The sequence below is a fragment of the Anomaloglossus baeobatrachus genome, chromosome 1, assembly GCF_048569485.1.
Source record: "Anomaloglossus baeobatrachus isolate aAnoBae1 chromosome 1, aAnoBae1.hap1, whole genome shotgun sequence".
Classification (NCBI taxonomy): domain Eukaryota; kingdom Metazoa; phylum Chordata; class Amphibia; order Anura; family Aromobatidae; genus Anomaloglossus; species Anomaloglossus baeobatrachus.
In genome coordinates this window covers 622,678,384-622,696,297 of record NC_134353.1, presented here as the reverse complement: position 1 = coordinate 622,696,297, position 17,914 = coordinate 622,678,384, and the positions used below count along the sequence as shown (strand labels likewise).

General features: G+C 39.5%; 1 protein-coding gene across 4 annotated transcripts in view; it reads left to right on the top strand.

Annotated features, from left to right (window-relative positions):
• Positions 1-12,220, top strand: part of SPIN1 (spindlin 1) — a 97,109-nt gene extending 84,889 nt beyond the window's left edge. For all 4 annotated transcript variants that reach the window (XM_075318833.1, XM_075318812.1, XM_075318825.1 and 1 more), the window contains exons 5-6: positions 4,360-4,593; positions 8,578-12,220. In XM_075318833.1, coding sequence (XP_075174948.1) covers positions 4,360-4,593; positions 8,578-8,777 — 434 coding nt within the window. In that variant the 3' untranslated portion in view covers positions 8,778-12,220. The remainder of the gene's footprint in view (positions 1-4,359; positions 4,594-8,577) is intronic.
• Positions 12,221-17,914: the final 5,694 nt, after the last annotated feature.

Below are 17,914 nucleotides of genomic sequence, written 5' to 3'. Positions count from 1 at the left end.
CCTCCCGTGGTCGCAGTTTCGCCTGCCATACGTTTTCCTTCCGTTCCCTCTCATTCCGAGAGAAATCAAGAAAATCAAAGCGGAGGGAATCCCGGTGATCCTCGTGGCCCCGGACTGGCCCAGAAGAGCCTGGTTTCCAGAGCTCCTCCACCTTCTCGGCGACACTCCCTGGCGTCTTCCCGACCGCCCGGATCTTCTGTCACAAGGTCCAATATTCCACCAGAATACAGCACAGCTGCATTTGACGGTGTGGCGCTTGAATTCTTGATTCTAGCAAAGTCTCATCTTCTTCCAGGGTAGTTCATACCATGCTTAATGCTCGCAAGCCTTCCTCCGCTAGCATTTATCACAGGACCTGGAAGACCTATCTGTCCTGGTGTGACCGTCATAATCGGTCGCCCCTTACCTTTTCAATCCCTAATGTTCTTGCCTTTTTCAAAGACTGTATGGACTCAGGTCTTGCTCTCAATACCCTTTAAAGGACAAGTTTCTGCCTTGTCAATTTTTTTTTTTCCAGAAGCAGCTGGCTTCTCGTACTCAGGTCTGTACCTTTTCTTCAAGGGGTGGCGCATTTGGTCCCCCCCTTATCGTCGCCCCTTAGATCCCTGGGATCTGAATTTGGTTCTCGGAGCTCTTCAACTTCCTCCTTTCGAACCCTTGAGAGAAATCTCTCTTCAACTGCTGTCTTGGAAAGTTGCCTTTTTAGTCGCTATTACCTCTATCAGGTGAGTGTCCGAACTGGCAGCTCTGTCCTGTCGCTCACCTTACCTGATATTCCATCATAAGGTGGTCCTTCGGCCTTCCCCCGCCTTCCTTCTGAAGGTCGTATCCTCTTTCCACCTGAACGAGGACATTGTGTTGCCGTCATTCTGCCCGGCCCCGATCCACTCCTTTTGAGAGAGCCCTTCACACTCTCGATCTTGTCAGGGCTCTGCGGATCTAAATCTCCAGAACAGCTCCGTTGCGCAAGTCCGATGCCCTTTTCGTCCTCTCAGAAGGACACAAAAAGGGCGACCGGGCTTCCAAATCCACGATTTCTCGATGGATCAGGACTGCCATCTGTGAAACTTACAAAGCACGAGGCGTCGTTCCCCCTCAATCTGTGCGGGCCCACTCTATCAGCCATCAGGCTTCGGCGGCCCAACTTGGCTGCTACTTGCAAGGCTGCTACTTGGTCCAGTGTGCACACGTTTACAAAATTCTACACTGTGCATACGCATGCATCCGCGGATGCTGCTCTTGCAAGACAAATCCTTCAGGCGACTGTGGTCCATTTAGAAGTGGCCACTGCTCGTTTTTTTGACAGTGTTTGATATGTGTTCACTGCAATTGCAGTTGTTAGTCAGCTCTTAGTCTGATGTTCTACACTGTTAATAGTTCAGTTCCCACCCAGGGACTGCTTTGGGACGTCCCACGGTCTGTGTCCCCCAATGAAAAGGCGAGAAAGGAAAGGACATTTTTGTGTACTCACCGTAAAATGTCTTTCTTGGAGCCTTTCATTGGGGGACACAGCTCCCGCCCTTGTGGTTTTGGTTGTCCTTCTCCTACTGCTTTTACAACAAACTGAGCTAGTTCCCGCCTAGCTGGGGTATATGATGTGGGGGGAGGAGCTAACACTTTTTTTCAAACCCAGTGTCATGCCTCCCCTGGAGACACCATATAACCCACTGTCTGTGTCCCCCCAATGAAAGGCTCCAAGAAAGACAGACATTTTACGGTGAGTACACAAAAATGTCCTTTTTCCAGGTTAACAACGTCATGAAAGAAAACTTTATTCTTGTCGGGAGCTGCCAGCTTTGTCATGCCGGCTTGACTACAGTCACTGTCCATAGCACTGTGAATGGTGGCTGAAAGCGCACACTGGCACTTTCACTGACAGCTCTGGAGTCAAAGGGCTGGGAAGTGGTTGCAAGCCACTGCTCTGTGCTGCGAGTGGTGACTGTAGCCACACCGACACACCTGTTTGACTGTTTCACCCACTCCCAGCAGGAGTAAAAATTTCTCCTAGGTACCACACTTCTAGTACAGAAGGGCAGGCATCAGGCTCCTTTCTAACACTATTAACCTGCAGATTAACCTTATATCTGCAGTTTACTAGCTTTATCTGACCTCACGGGTTCCGTTTAAGGGAATGTTCACACATCAGGTTTTTGCTATGTGGCACAATCCGGCGCTTTGTGGGAAAAACGCATCCGTGGGGGGTTTTTTTGCCACCAGGTGCGGTTTTTCCTCATAGACTTTTATTAGCGCCCGATTGTGCCGCATGTACTTGCGTTTGATCTGTTTTTTGCCGGATGCGGCAAAAATCGTCACTCTTGCGGCTGCACAGGACGTAGAGAGGAACGTTTTTTGCCAGCGGCAAAAAACTGCATAGCGCCGTATGAGGCACTGTGGGGCATGGTGCATAATGAAAGTCTATGCGCGCTAGATACGGTGGCAGGCGTCAAACGCCGGAAGCATGTACCGTATCCGGTTTTTACTTCTGAGCATGCCCAGAAGTGATATAAATTCATTGCTCGTCAGAAAATCACTCACTCACTCTGTCTCTCAAACTCTCACTCACAGATCACCGACGCGGCGCTGCACGGCTGTCACAAAGGTCCGGCGGCTTTTCCTCTTTTGAAAATGCCGGCCTCCCATTATTCAATCTCGTATTCACTGCATTCCCCGCCCACCGGCGCCTATGATTGGTTGCAGTCAAACGCCCCCAAGCTGAGTGACAGCTGTTTCACTGCAACCAGCCGCCGGTGGGCGGGTCTATATCTTGCAGTAAAAAAATAAATAATTAAAAAAAAACGACGTGCGGTTCCCTCCAATTTTGATACCAGCCAAGATAAAGCCACATGGCTGAAGGCTGGTATTCTCAGGATGGGGATAAAAATATCAGCCAGCAGCCGCCCGAAATTACCGCATCCATTAGATGTGACAGTCCCGGGACTCTACCCGGCTCAGTCGGGCCCTGGTGCGGTGGCAATCGAGGTAATAAGGAGTTAATCATGGCAGGTGTCTGAGACCCCCCCCCCCAATGATTAACCTGTAAGTGAAAGTAAATAAACACATGCACCCAAAAAATACTTTATTTGGAATAAAATACAAAAATACACACTCTTTCACCATTTTATTAAAATCCCCAAATACCCCTGCAGGTCTGACATAATCCACAGAGGTCCCACTGCTACATGAAGCTGACAATGAGCCTCAGTAGAACATGAGCGCTCTGTGTCAGATCCATGCAGCAACTGAAGTGAATCGCGCTGTCGGCGGTGACGTCACTGAGGTAGTGCTGGGATGTCTGCGTGTGCGGTGATGATGCGTGCAGTAGTGCCTGCGTGTGCGGAGATGATGCGTGCGGCAGTGCAGGGGTGTGCGGTAGTGCCGGGGTGTGTGCGGGATGATGGGGGCGGTAGTGCCGGTGTTTGTGCGGTGATGATGGGGTCTCTGTGTGTCTCTCTCTCAGCATAAAAAAAAGAATTTTTTTTAACTGGATCCGTCGCATCAGTTTTTACACAATTTGAGACTGATCTGTTGCATCAGGCACAAACCGGATTGTGCCTGATTAAGAAAAAAGTGATGTGTGAACTTAGCCTAACTGATGGGATCCCCAACTTCAACTGACTAGCTAGCCTGGCATGATGTAGTATCCTGTGCAGAGGAAAAAAAATTGAAGACAGGCGTTTTAAGGCTGAATATAAAATATAACAACTTTATTTAATATGAAAAAGTTATAAACTGCATCCTTTTACAATTACAATGTCATGGTGCTGGGAAATGGGTGAAAACCCACATGCTAGTGAGACAGCCCAGGCAGGATCACCAAAGGGATGGGAAGTCCAAAAGGAAAGGACTCAATAAAACTATGATCATGTCATGACTGACAAGTAATGAGCCTTCAACACATGCTCCAAAAAGTATAATGGATAAGCTAACATGCAACTAACCAGTGTCAGGCTATTTCTATGCAGAAGGCAACAAACAAGTCAGCATAAATTATTAGGGTTATAGTCCGAAGACTTGCACATAGCTAAGGTGGTCGCCTGGACGTCTCACAGTGCAGAGGGAGCAGTGTTAGCTTGCAGGTATAAAGTTTGAGGTTGCCTGTATCGCCTAAACTGTAAATTGTTTCACTAGTTTCATTTCTCCCAGGCATTGCGTATTGTGTATCTGATGGGAGTGTGAGTCTCCTAGTTGGAAGAACTAGGGCTAGACGTTTGATGAAAGCATTGTGGTGAAGGGGATGTTACTGAAATATTCTGTTTCTGGATGGAGGTTTTAGAATTTCTAAACTGGTTTTATATTTTTACTTGTGGTCTTATGACAAAAACATCTCTGTGAAATGACTTTTGTATTTCTCTACTAAAGCGTCATCACGGATCAGCGATGCTCATTTAGCAGACACAATGATTGGTAAAGCTGTAGAGCATATGTTTGAAACAGAAGATGGCTCCAAGGATGAATGGAGAGGGATGGTTTTGGCACGAGCACCCATAATGAACACATGGTTTTATATAACCTATGAAAAGGACCCTGTCTTATACATGTATCAACTTTTAGATGACTACAAAGAAGGAGATCTTCGCATTATGCCTGATTCAAGTAAGTAATTTTTCTGTTTAATTTTTTGGGGGTGTACAGAAATATATTAACCTTTTTTTTTTTCTTTACTTTTACTATTCTGGCACTCTCGAGTGGGAATTTAAAAAGGCTCATAATAGGACAGTCTTCATAAAGCTTTGAATAGCCCTTGAGTAAGATGCGCACAGCTCTATCTTTGGCAATACCAATACAAAAAATTGGCCTGCAAAAAATTTAATGTCTCTTTATAGGGCACAAAACATGCTTAGAGGACTCTCTTAAAAGCCATTTAAACATCCTATCATGTCTATTTGGCTAATTTAAACCATGCCTCCGATGGTCACAGGAAGGTGATGCTTGAAAATAACAAAAATGAGTATTAAAAATGAGTTGACCTTTAACATAATTGCAGCTTCCCAAAGTTCCCTTTCAGGACCGCAGCTGTGAAATTGTGAAATTCAGTCTGCAACACATGACCACTTAGGCCAGCAATTTACTCTATAGTGCACGTGTTGTAGACAGCACCTTAGTGTTAAAAGGATTACCACCTTTTGACAGCTTTTTTTTTTTTTTTTTTTTATTTATAATATGTAGTACTGTTGAAGCTAGAAGTTTACATGCACTAAAAAGACACACATATATGCCGGTTTTTCTCACTATCTGACATGAAACTAGAATAAACGTTTCCTGTTTTAGGTCAATTAGGACCAACATTATTTATATTTGCCAAATGCCAGAATGAGAGAATGTTTTAAGGCATTTTTATTACTTTCTGCCAAGTCAAAAGTTAATATACACAGAGTACTATGCCTTTACAAAATATGGGACAGCGCATATGATGATATAATGTCTTTGGAAGCTTCTGTTAGGTTTATTGGCAATATCGGAGTTAGAAACACACCTGTGGATATATTTTAATGCACACCTGAAACACACTGCTTTGTGTAGCATCATGGGAAAATCAAAAGAAATCTGCCAATATCTCAGGAAAAGTATTCTGGACTTTCACAAAACTGGTTCATCCTTAAGGTGCAATTTCCAAATACCTGAAGGTGCCTTGTTCATTTGTACAAACAATCATACGCAAATACAAACCAGATGGGAATGTCCAGCCATCATACTGCTCAGGAAGGAGATGGGTTCTGTGTACCAGAGATGAATGTGCTTTGATCAGACATGTGCATATCAACCCAAGAAGAAAAGCAAATGACCTTGTGAAGATATTGGCGTAAGTAAGCTTGTCATTTATCCACCGTGAAATTAATACGGTCAACATGGGCTGAATGGCCATTCTGCCAGGAAGAAGCCAATACTCCAAAAGATATATATATAAAAAAGCCAGATTAATGTTTGCAAATCTACACCGGAACAAAGACCTTCATTTTTGGAAACCTGTTCTGTGGTGTGACGAAACTAAAATGGAACTGTTTAGCCATAATGACAATCGATAAGTTTGGAGAAAAAAGGGAGAAGCTTTGAAGCCTTAAGAACACCATCCAAACTGTGAAACATGGGGGTGGCAGCATGGGACTGGTAATCTTCACAAAATAGTTGGCATGAGGAAAGATTGTGGCAATACTGAAGCAACATCTCAAGACATGAGCTAGGAACTTAAAGCTTGGGCGGAAATGGGTCTTCCAAATGAACAATGACCCGAAGCATACTGCCAAACTGATTACAAAGTGGCTTAAGGATAACAGTCAATGTTTTGGAGTGGCTATCAGAAAGCCCTGATCTAAATCCTATTGAAAATTTATGGGCAAAGCTGAAAAGGCAGGTTGTGAGCAAGGCGACCTACGAACATGGCTGTTACACCAATTCTGTCAGGAGGAATGGGCCCAAATTCCTACCAACTATTGTGAGAAGCTTGTGGAAGGATATCCAAAATGTGTGACCCAAGTCATACAGTTTAAGGACAGTGGTACCAAATACTAATGAAATGTATGTAAACTATTGACTTTGCCGAAAGTAATAAAAATGCCTTTAAAACATGCGCTCTCTCTTTATTCTGGCATTTGGCAAATATCATTTTGGTTCCTAATTTGTCCTAAAACGGGAAATGTTTTTTCCGATTTCATGTCAGATAGTGAGATAAACATTCATGTGTGGTTATGTAGTGTATGTAAATTGTGGTTTCAACTGTATGTGTGTATATAATGAGTATTAATCAGGGTCTTTTTAATTAAGTGAATAGATCACTTCTATTAATCTCTAAATTTCATAATCCAAATTTTTTTTTTTTTTTCCTCCTCCTTCCGACGTTTCATTTGTCACTTGATATCCTTTTCATTCCTGGTATAATACATGAGTGGTGCAAATAAATAAGCAGCTGCAAACTGCATCCTGCCTTCAGTCTCCGATGTCACCATGTCTGGATGACAATCACTTTTATTCATTGTTCTCATTTACAATTCTATATTAATTATATTGTTATACCTATTAGGACATTCTTCATCCATGACAAAGAATAACAAAGGTAATACATTTTAAATTTGTTCATTTAATCTTTTCTATACAATATTAAGGCTCTTATAAGATATATTTTGTGTATTTGTTCTACACTAAGAAATGCACCCAGAGTCAACTGTGTCCCATCTGTTGATAAGCTGGGTGACCATTTTATATTTCTTACAATATAACATACATCATTGGAGGACACCATATACAACACTTTGCTGCTGTGATATAAAGTCCTTTTTTTCTTGCCATAAACTACTACTCATGTATTATAAGAAATGATGCACTTCAGGTGTATGCAACCTTACAATATGTAAATGGTTTTACTTCCAGCCTTCTTGGCCCTAATCTGCTTGGGGTACATTTGCCCTTATTTTTACACACGTGTGGTATTTTCTAAAAAAAAATAAATAAAAAATATATATATATAGATAGATAGATATTTGTTTGCTTTAACCTCTTCCTTGCCGTCTCAGTTGATTCTTCCTTAACTAATGAAAGTCTGTTTAAATTTTGTTCCGTTAGAGTCTAATTTTTGTGTATTTCGAGTCAATAGTCAATCCAACAAATATATAATTATATCTATAATATAATATAATTTTTTTTATTTTATTTTGGTCCTTCTCAAGCTCTAGGCATATATTTTCTAGAAAAGAGAATGGATCTTGGTCTTTTTATAATTTTGAAGATCAGGGGTGCACAACAAATAGCCCCGAGGTCACATGCGGCTCACGAAGCCCTCCAAACCTCTGTATACAGTAGTTTGTGTCCGGAGGGAAGAGGTGGTACCTGGATGGGTAATCCCAAATACTTTGTGACAATATTAGTATCCCTCATACATCAAGAGACTAGGGTCCTTGACCCCTGTTAAACACTACAGAAGTGCATATGGCAGAGCAGCCTCGTAATAAAATTTATGGGAATTATTAAATGCAGAGACCTGTAGACTTCAATGGACAAAGTGACGTGTGCAGGGTCTCCTTCTCTACAGTGACATCGGTGTAAAAGAGCACTCAATTGTCTAGATATGTGGGAGTCCTAGTAGTGAAACCTTCATTTCTTAGACATTTTTGGCATATACTTTTGACATACCATAAACCTCTCAAAAGGTAATAACTAGTGACGGGCGAGCACTAGGATGCTCTGGTGCTTGGTACGCTAAACAAGCAGCTCTGACAGCTCAAATCAGAGTATGAAAATCAATGGGAAACTAGCATTTTTACAGAAGACTCTACCAGAAAAATGCTTGCGCTTCCCATTGATTTCCATTCTACTCTGTAATTGGATGAAGCCTGTCTGAGTGTCTGACCTGCTCGAGGACATATCACTTGAGCATCTTGGTGCTCGCTCATCATTAGTAATATCAGTTTGGTTTTTGGGGGTTTTTTTATCCCCTTTTAGACATTATTGAATATTACATTGTGGCCCTCGGGCTAGAAAAGGTTGTGCACCCCTGTTTTTAATTTATATTATTGTAAAGTTTAGGTAAGACTAAGAATCATGTTGTACTAATTTTTATATTTTTTTTTAATTTATTCTTACCAATAGATGATTCTCCTCCAGCTGAAAGAGAACCAGGCGAGGTTGTTGACAGCTTGGTGGGGAAGCAAGTGGAATATGCCAAAGAAGATGGCTCAAAAAGGACTGGCATGGTTATTCATCAAGTTGAGGCCAAACCCTCTGTTTACTTCATAAAGTTTGATGACGATTTCCATATTTATGTCTACGATTTGGTGAAGACATCCTAAGTGGGATTGTGGACACCCTTGCCAAACTTGTGGATCTAAATATATGTAAAATTTGTAGAAAGACTCTCATTTCTTTCTGATGACAGAAGTGCTCGGATATTCCTGCGAACCCACAATCCCTGGTGTTGCATTCAAAAGAAAGGGAAAAGTCATTTTGTCTAAAGAACCTGCTTACCCGTCTCTTACAAAGGAACAAACCACTCTCAATTGACACGTTTGGATTTGGGCAAACTACGTTTTTGAACACAATTCTTTTAAAGCAGGAGGTGTCGTACACAAAGATAAGACCAGCCATGCAGATTGAGAAATATCGGGACAAATGTATTTAAGCACCCATTCCTTACTCTACAGAGAACTGTTTGGTATGTCTAACTTCCGTAAAGTAGGTGTCCATTATTTTAGCTTCCAGCGTCTTTGTTAAAGGCAGTAGAGGTAATTGATACTTGTGCTGCGAGTCCCAGCAAAACATTGCACTGTGAAGTATTGACTTGGGGTTCGCACCAACATTTCGCCAACAACTTGGCACAATTCAGTTGAGTATCTGTGGTATGTCAATGGGCTATAAGTGGCCTGAGACTCCACATCGAATATGGCAACACTAGTGCAGCTGTGTATATGAGAGAAAAATGTATTAATACAAAAATAAAGACATAATCTTTCCTAACTTTTGGCTTTACCCCGGACATGGTGTCTTAGGTCGTGGGGCAATTCTGCATCAAGTTCAAGTGCGTTGAAAGTATATTTCCAGTGTTATGTCTGTCTTGTGAGTGAGAAGTGCAACTGCTTCCCACAATTTTCTTTTTTTTTTTTTTTTTTTATTTACTTTTTTCTACCCTCCTTTTTTTCTTTTTTTTTTTCTTTGTCACTTGCTGCTGTTTGACTTGTATTTCAAGTGCTATGATTATTGTGACCTTTTTTTTTTTTTTTCTTAAATTCTGCGATCCTTAAAGAAAAAAATGTAAAATTTTGAACTAAAACAAGTGGCTCTTAAGACCTATGGCACTACTCAAGTTACCATTTGCAATTTTTGTCACACTCCTAAAACAGAATTTCAATCTACAGCCTGAGACAAGCATGTAAGTTTCTTGAATTTAGCCATAAAATAAAAAATAAATCTTGGTATGCAAAATAAAAGAAAAAAAATCTCAACACAATGTTCTGTTACATGCAAATTAACTACTCTTTCAAATCCTTTTTTTTTCTCCTTTGATTTCTCTAGCCATTTCTATAAATCTTACACTAATGTTTAGAATTTGTTCTGCTATAAGAGAGGTGTTATAAAGTTGGTTTATATGTAAAACTGTACTTCTGTTACTGATGCCTTTTTTTTTTAAAATGATTTCTGCTTTGTTTTGCACAGCTTGTGTTGTTTTTTTGTTTTTTTGAAGATATATTTTTTTTTTTTTCTTTTTCTGTATCATGATTTTTAGAGTCAGTATAAGCTGTAAAGTTTACCCCCAAAATTCATTGTTTTGAGCATTTGAAAGGTAAAGCACTATGTATAAGATTCTTTAGTTTTCCTTACTCGTGACCATCTTATGACACACAAACATTGTGTTGGTGCCAATGTATAATCCTTCAAAGTAATGGTCTTCACCTACCCGGTATACTTTCTGAATGACAGCCTAGTGTATAATGTATGTAACCAACACTGAATAATCATCCTGATTATAGTATAACATTTTTCGAAGGTGACTTAGGGACGTGGATATTGTCTGAAAAAAGCTCCAAGAAATGGACTTTGTGGTGCACAATGTCAAAATGACATTCCTGTGCACATGTTCAATCTTATGTCGCTTCTAACTGCTTCATGGTTTGTAGACTGAAGTGGATAAATGAAGTAACATGCTCCCTTTTTCCACTAGGGAGCTAGAAAAAAGATGCCGCTTCAGGAAAGACAGCCAACGTTTTCTTGAAGTGTCTTCTCCCAGAAAATCTTGGCGCCTCCACTGGTGGAAGGAAGCAGTCATGTGCCCATACCTTTTTAGATTCCAGTCCTCCCAAATATGTCCACAATTAGGGCTGTTTCATGAAGCTGTTATCAGTCCGAACTCTGATAACAACGCACAAACTTCTTATATTTCTATAAAGCTGTTGCGCTCCGTCCCAGAGACGCACGGCCAGTCTGTGCATTTTGATTCGAGCCTATTATAACAGATGTGTGAAGCAGCCTTTGAGGTGTTAAAGAAATTTACTTTCTATATTCAGTGTGACTTGAATGTCTCTCCTGCCTTCCCCAACATGTTTGAGCCCACCTTTACTGGAGAAGAGTTAGACATTTCTCATTATATAGTTCACGGAAAACGGAACTTTCAAAACTTTACTCATGGGTGAAGTATATACAGAAAAGCCGCATGTGTCCGCCAATATAACGTTCTCTGTTAATCTTCCTCTTCTTTTTTTTTTATATTATTTTTTTTTTTTTTATATATAAAGGAGACTATAGTCATGATGCTTCTTGAGTTTTTACTTTGTCCCCTTTTGCTGCTAAGTTTTAGCCCTTGCCTCTTGTGAATGCACACGAGTGCTGAACTGTTACTCGCCTAAAACCTTGTGGCTTTCTTTAGAATACATTTTTTCTCTACCATGTTTCATTTTTAGCCTTTACGGCAATGCCTTGGACTATTTATTTTTTTTTTTTTTCCCCCTATTGCTCAAAAATAACGTCCGTGTAGTTGTCCATTGCTATTTCAGTACTTTCTTGTTTTGTTCTTTTGGGCAATCAAAGAAAAGCAGAGGGGTATTCAATGAATAGATTATCCATTTAGTCTTTTCGTGTTACACCCTAAAAAGGTCTTTCAAATGATGTTTTTGTGCATTCAGCAAAGTACATAGATTTGCAACAGTGTTTTTTCTATCCTGCAGATCTCTAAAGTGACTTATTGACTCTGGAGAGTCCTGCATGTAAATCTCAAAGCAGAGCCTGGCTCCGTGAGCCCACCACTATAGTTTGTAACACGTTGTAAATGTGTGTGTGTATACAGTATGTATTGTCACATTGGGCCTTTTTTTGTTTGTTTTTTTTTCTTTTTTTAGGATGCGAAATGACTCTTGCCCTTTATGATTACATGTATAATTACTGTTTTATATACATTTTTCTGTACTTTTTAATTTTCTTTTGTTCTTATGCTTCTGTTATATTGGATTTAACCTGTTTAAGTCAGGTACATGTACATTAAAGAACTTTCACCAATCATCTCTTTTCAGGTTTTTGTTAGGGCTCACGTTTTTAGATCTGCATGCAGTGCTTGCATTTAATGTTAATAAACCTCTCAATTCCTGGATACAAGTGGTTTGAAGGTCTTGTCCAGAAATTTCACAGGACTGAACTACAAGCTGTGTTTTGTTTGTATTCCGATTTTTCAGCCTTTTTTTCTGATGTACAATTGTATTTTGTGTGCGTGATGTCAGGCTGCCATGTAATATTACATAAAAATTATATATGAAGAATAGAGTTGACCAGACCATTCTTTTTTGCATGCTTATTGTTACAAAATAATGGTGCATGTGTGAAATGTTTTTAATTTTTTATTTTGTTTAATACATTTGTGTATATTTTTTTTTTTTTTTTTTTTTTTTTAACCATCATTCTTACCACCCCATATATTTTTCTGTATTTTTAGTTTGCAGGGTTTCTTGTTTTGCTTTCAGTGAATGTAGATTTTAAAATCCAGTGATGCATGTCGTCAGATACCTGAAAATGGTGTCAGTGACTAAACGCCTGTGACGATGGTTATATTCATATAGGAAGTTTTTGATCTGGTATGAATTTTTATTATTTTGTGTGGTCTCAAAATTTTAAATCAAATTTTGAGCATCTGGTCATTTGTAAGAATTTTTGCAGCCAAACGCTCAGTTTGCCAACTGAATAAACCCCTTCAGATAGTGGCTATAATGTTGAAGTAATTATACTCGTAACTGTGTTCAATAAAATGATACTGGATATCATGGCACACACATGCGCTGACTCTAGTGCCATTTTAATGAAGACCTGAGTATTGTGGCAATACGCACATGCCACTAACTGCAATTGCAGCACGGCATGATGTTCAAATACAGAAAAGAGGGGGTATGTTGGAGGAAGAGGAGTAAATGCAAAGACCTGCCCAGGTTGCATACATAAATGAAAGTGCAGTGCTGTTCTGTAACTTTAAATATCTTTAATCAGTCAATCAACCAAGAACCACATCTTTCTATAACAGGTATGTCTGGATTCAGCAACTTACTGCCCATATAACACTACCTGCACCTCACATAGCAAAATCCTGCTGGTTGGTCCTCCCCTTGTTTTTTTTTGTTTTGTTTTTTTTTAAAAAAAAAAAGCATCAGTTCTTCTATGTATAACTAGTCAGCAGATAGGTTGTCCCAATCATGGAGAATTAACTCCAGATCTTCTGTTCTGGTTCTGATGTACGCTTGTGCAAATCCTTCTCTTAATGTAATCCCAGACAGATATGGTTTTGTTTTAATCAGGACTCTGGGGACCATATAATCACTTCCTGAACTCCTTCTACATGTTGGAGAGTTTTGAAAGCACCACTCAGCATTTTTTTTTTTTTTTTTAATTTCAGCTGTGGAGTGGTGCTTCTAAACAAAGTCCCCTGTCCTATACTCTCCCTCCGTCATCTTTTATTAACTCTGCTCCTGTTTGGTCTCTTGCCGGCTGTTCATGTTTCATGGAGCAAGCTGGAGATCACCACTCTGTGCAAGCAGGGCTGTGGATTTGGTAAGCCAAACCTGCGACTCGGACTCCTCAATTTTCCTTGGACCGACTCCATGACTCAGACTCCCACCTATATTGCTTATATTTAAGTGAGAAATGTATTGTATTACAATGTGAACATCGGACATTTAATCATTTTTATGATGCAATAATCAAGATATTTAGATAGAACATAAAATATATTTATTGGAATATAACTTTAGAACACAAACTGTAATTGTAAATATGTAATACACTATGTGTATGTATTCTATATTACATGGTATGTGTGTGTGGCGCATATATATATATATATATATATATATATATATATATATATATATATATATATATATATATATATATATATATATATATATATATATATATAATGTGTGTAATACACTATGTAAGTGGCCAAAAACCTACATACTAAATAACATTTGTGCAGTCTATGAATTTGTTGTAAGAAGTAGAATTGCCTCAATCAGATCTTCCTTCATAGATTACCTAAAATTTGGCCTAATAATTTTAACGCTAGAGAACAACCTCTCTACACTAACTTGGGCTGGAGGCAAAGCCGTAACCACATGGGCAACATCTGTAACAATTTCTGGGTATAAAGGAATTGCCTCATGCGCAGTCAGTTTTGATTAACTGTTGGATTTTTCTATTTCTTTGAGAGCAAGTGAAACATTTTACTGAAATATGATCAATCTGCTGCAATAGGAGACGGAGTGAAATCTTTTTCCTTGCGGCAACGCTTTGCCTGCTCCATGTCATACAAATACTTGTCAAAGTTAAATGCCTCATCTGATGAGGATGAAGACACGGCAGCAATAGCTCTGTCAGGACCCAAGTCTTGCTTGAGCCTGGCAATCCTGTAGGCCACTCATCCTAACTGCTACCTCAGTCAGAGCTTCTTTACTTTTTAGTAAGCTGTTGATCATCAAGCAGTATACGATGACTTGGGTCCACATAAACAGCTGCCAGAATAATTTTATTTGCCAATAGCTGTGTGTCTCTCCATTTCATTGAAGCAGAAATGCCATCTGCAATTAAACCTCTTTGAGACAGGCAAAATAGCAAGTTCTTCCACTCCCTTATGAAAATGCCAGGAGTTAAATTCTCAGCTTGTAATTATTTTTTTTTTTTTTTTTGTCACGGTAAATGGGTGATTAAGTCATTCCTTCAATTCAGCCACCTGTGTCTATTCACCTTCATTTAAGGTTACCTGAGAGTTCGCCATATCTATAAAACTGTTTTAGTTCAAGCAATAGCTCAATCATTAAATAAGTGCTGCCCCATCGAGTGGCTTGATCGACAATTGCCCCTTTCTCAGCACGTCTCTTCAAGATGAAATCCATTTTAGGGGTTCTGGCGGCAATAACCACTTTCCTCACTTTTCCCATCAGATTTCCAGCATGTCCCTCTTGGAGACTATCTCTTATTGCCAGCTGCAGCATGTGCACAACACTGCTTCAAAACGCTTTCATATTCATCACTTGCACAGTTTCAACAAGCTCATCTAATCCTAAAGTATCACTTTGCTTTTCTGTTGTAATATCTGTTTGTTCCTCAGTTACATGAACAGCACTGTGGCTCCATCTCACACATACTGAATCCTAAATTTTCTTCTAGCTCTTATTCATTACACTCATTATTAATCAGTTTAATTGTACTTCTGTTTGAAGCATTGTCTGTTACAATAGCAAGAGCCTGTTCTTTTTTTGAGTTCATAATTTTGCAGAACTTTTTCCACTAAGGTCTGGAGAAACTGGTTGGTGTGATGAGCTTTAGTATCTTTAACAGCCAGTGACTTGGTAATAATTTCTTTGTTGTCACAAACATATCGAACATTGATGGCAAAATAGTTAACTCTGTGATGTGTGCAGTTTTCCATTTTAAGAAACATGACACGTCTTTTGAGTCTCTTTTTTGAAGAGCTTTCTTTTTGTTTAACGGCTTTCTTCAATCACTAATTTTCTAATATTTTCTCTTTCCAGAGAAACACCAAATTTGCAGGCCATTTCTCCATTAAGAGCTGTAAAAGCTGGTCATGCAAATAATGATAATGGGCTGTCTTTTAAACATATCTGCTGTCATTGTTACAGTAACTTTATCACTTACAAAATATCTTGTGATGTTTGAGATGCTCTTTGCTCCACCTTTGTCTGGCAGGAAGTGCTGGGCATTTGTTTCTTGGTGCTGCGGTTATTTTTCTCAGTCACAGCTATGAAAACTTCTGGATAGAAGTGTTATAAATGTCTTTTTAGATTGGAAGCTCTTATAAGAGCATGTTTATGCAAAGAAAAAATTCAGCTCGCCTGTCACCCAAAACTGCATAATCCCAGGGGTGCACGAGATCAGCTGGCTAGTCCTGGCCAGCATATAATAGACCATGAAAAAGAGGAGAGGTTTGGATCCAGCACCAATTCCAAAATAGGGTAAAAAAAAAAAAATCCTTTTCCTTTTATTAATACATTAGAAAAGGCATATATGAAGACTGCAGATGGAAGATTCAAGTCATAGGTAATCTTAACGTGTTTCGGACTTCATAATAAAAACAGAGTCCTTAATCATAAGTAACCTCATAAGTAACCTATGCTCAGCAACAGACTGGGTTTATATGCGAAGTACAAAAATGGATATGAGGGCAGAGCGGAAATTCAGTAATTACCTGTGAAAGGGTGTGTTCCTCACATATATGCATGTTAGGGGAAGAACGTGTGTGAGTATCTGAAAGTCTCCAAAAGGGATATGTATGTATGTATGTATGTATGTGTGCGATAAGTATGCGTTATTCATTTGTTTTGATCAGTCTCCGGTTTCCCAATCTAGAACAAAGAAATGTAATTAAATAAATCCAAAGAAAATAACCCTGTGTATGGTATCTTATATTAGGTCACATCTATTGCAGGCCTTCCTCCTTTCTGAATGTGTTTTACTTTTTACCCTTGCCTGTAGAGGAGGAGCTTCACTGGTGTTAAAGTGTAGTACAGGCTTATCTCAGCTAAGACAGCCTAGATCCTCAGGCTACATACATTCAGTGTTTTTGCGGATCCGTTTTTGCAGTGAAATGCAGTGACTCTGGGTATCCCAGCAAAGTCAATGGGTTTCAAGATATGACATTCAGACACATTGTTTTGTGAGGATCCGTTTTTGGGCTCAAAAAAGGATCCTCACAAAGCATGAGCATGTCAGTGTGTGGTGTTTTTCTAATCTGCTTTTGCTATTGAAAACATTATCTATGAGCTCAAAAACCTTTCAGATGATGCAAGTTTTTTAAAAAAAATCTGCTTTTGTAGCTGAAAAACGTATCCTCAAAAAACGCCGCAAAAACGCTGTGTGTGAATGTAGCCTTAGATAAGGAATGGATAAGAACAGCCATTTATAGGACATTTCATAACTTTCCCAAATTCCTATGAAAAAATATTCAGCACATTCTGCATTGACCTACTTTACCCAATTTATTATATATTTTAGGAGTAAGGGTATGTGCGCACGTTGCTTTTTACCTGCTTTTTTGCTGCTTTTTCTTCTGCGCTGTTTAATGCCAAAATGGATGTGTTCTTCTATTCAAGCAAAGTCTATGGGAATTTGGGTTTCTTGTTCACACTATGTTGTTCAAAATGCTGCCTTTTTGTGGCAGAACTTTGGTCAAAAACTCAGCTTTTCAAAGAAGCAACATGTCAATTGTTTTTGCCATTTGGGTTTTGCACTGCAAAGCTGCTGAGTTTTTGACCAAAGTTCTGCCACAAAAAGGCAGCATTTTGAACAACATAGTGTGAACAAGAAACCCAAATTCCCATAGACTTTGCTTGAATAGAAGAACACATCCATTTTGGCATTAAACAGCGCAGAAGAAAAAGCAGCAAAAAAGCAGGTAAAAAGCAGGTAAAAAGCAACGTGCGCACATACCCTTAATCTGTCCATTTTATACCGACTCAGACTCCACCAAAATGAACACAGACTCCACGACTCCTGGCTCCTCAGCCTTGAGTGCAAGCCTATGAGATCCTTGTTCTGGCTCTTATAGCCTTGCATTGACAGCTTATGATGTAATTTCTGACTTCTGGACAGTCAAAAGTTGTCCCAATATGGCGCCGCAGGACCAAAACGGTAGTAGGTGAAGATGCAGCCCCAAACGTACATTGAACCTCTGCCATGCTTGACTGTTTCTTGCAAACACTCATTGCACCATTCTTCAGCCCTTTGCAAACAAACTGCCTACTATTACTGCCAAATATTTCAAATTTTGACTTCAGTTCAGAACACATGCTGTCATCCTTCTGCACCTCAGTTGATATGTTTTTGTGTATAGTTGAGTGAGTTGCTTTGCCCTGTTTCCATGTCAAATGTATAATTTTTATCTATAAATCTTCCATGAAGATCACTTGTGTCCAGACTTCTCCAAACAGTAGTTATAGCTGGC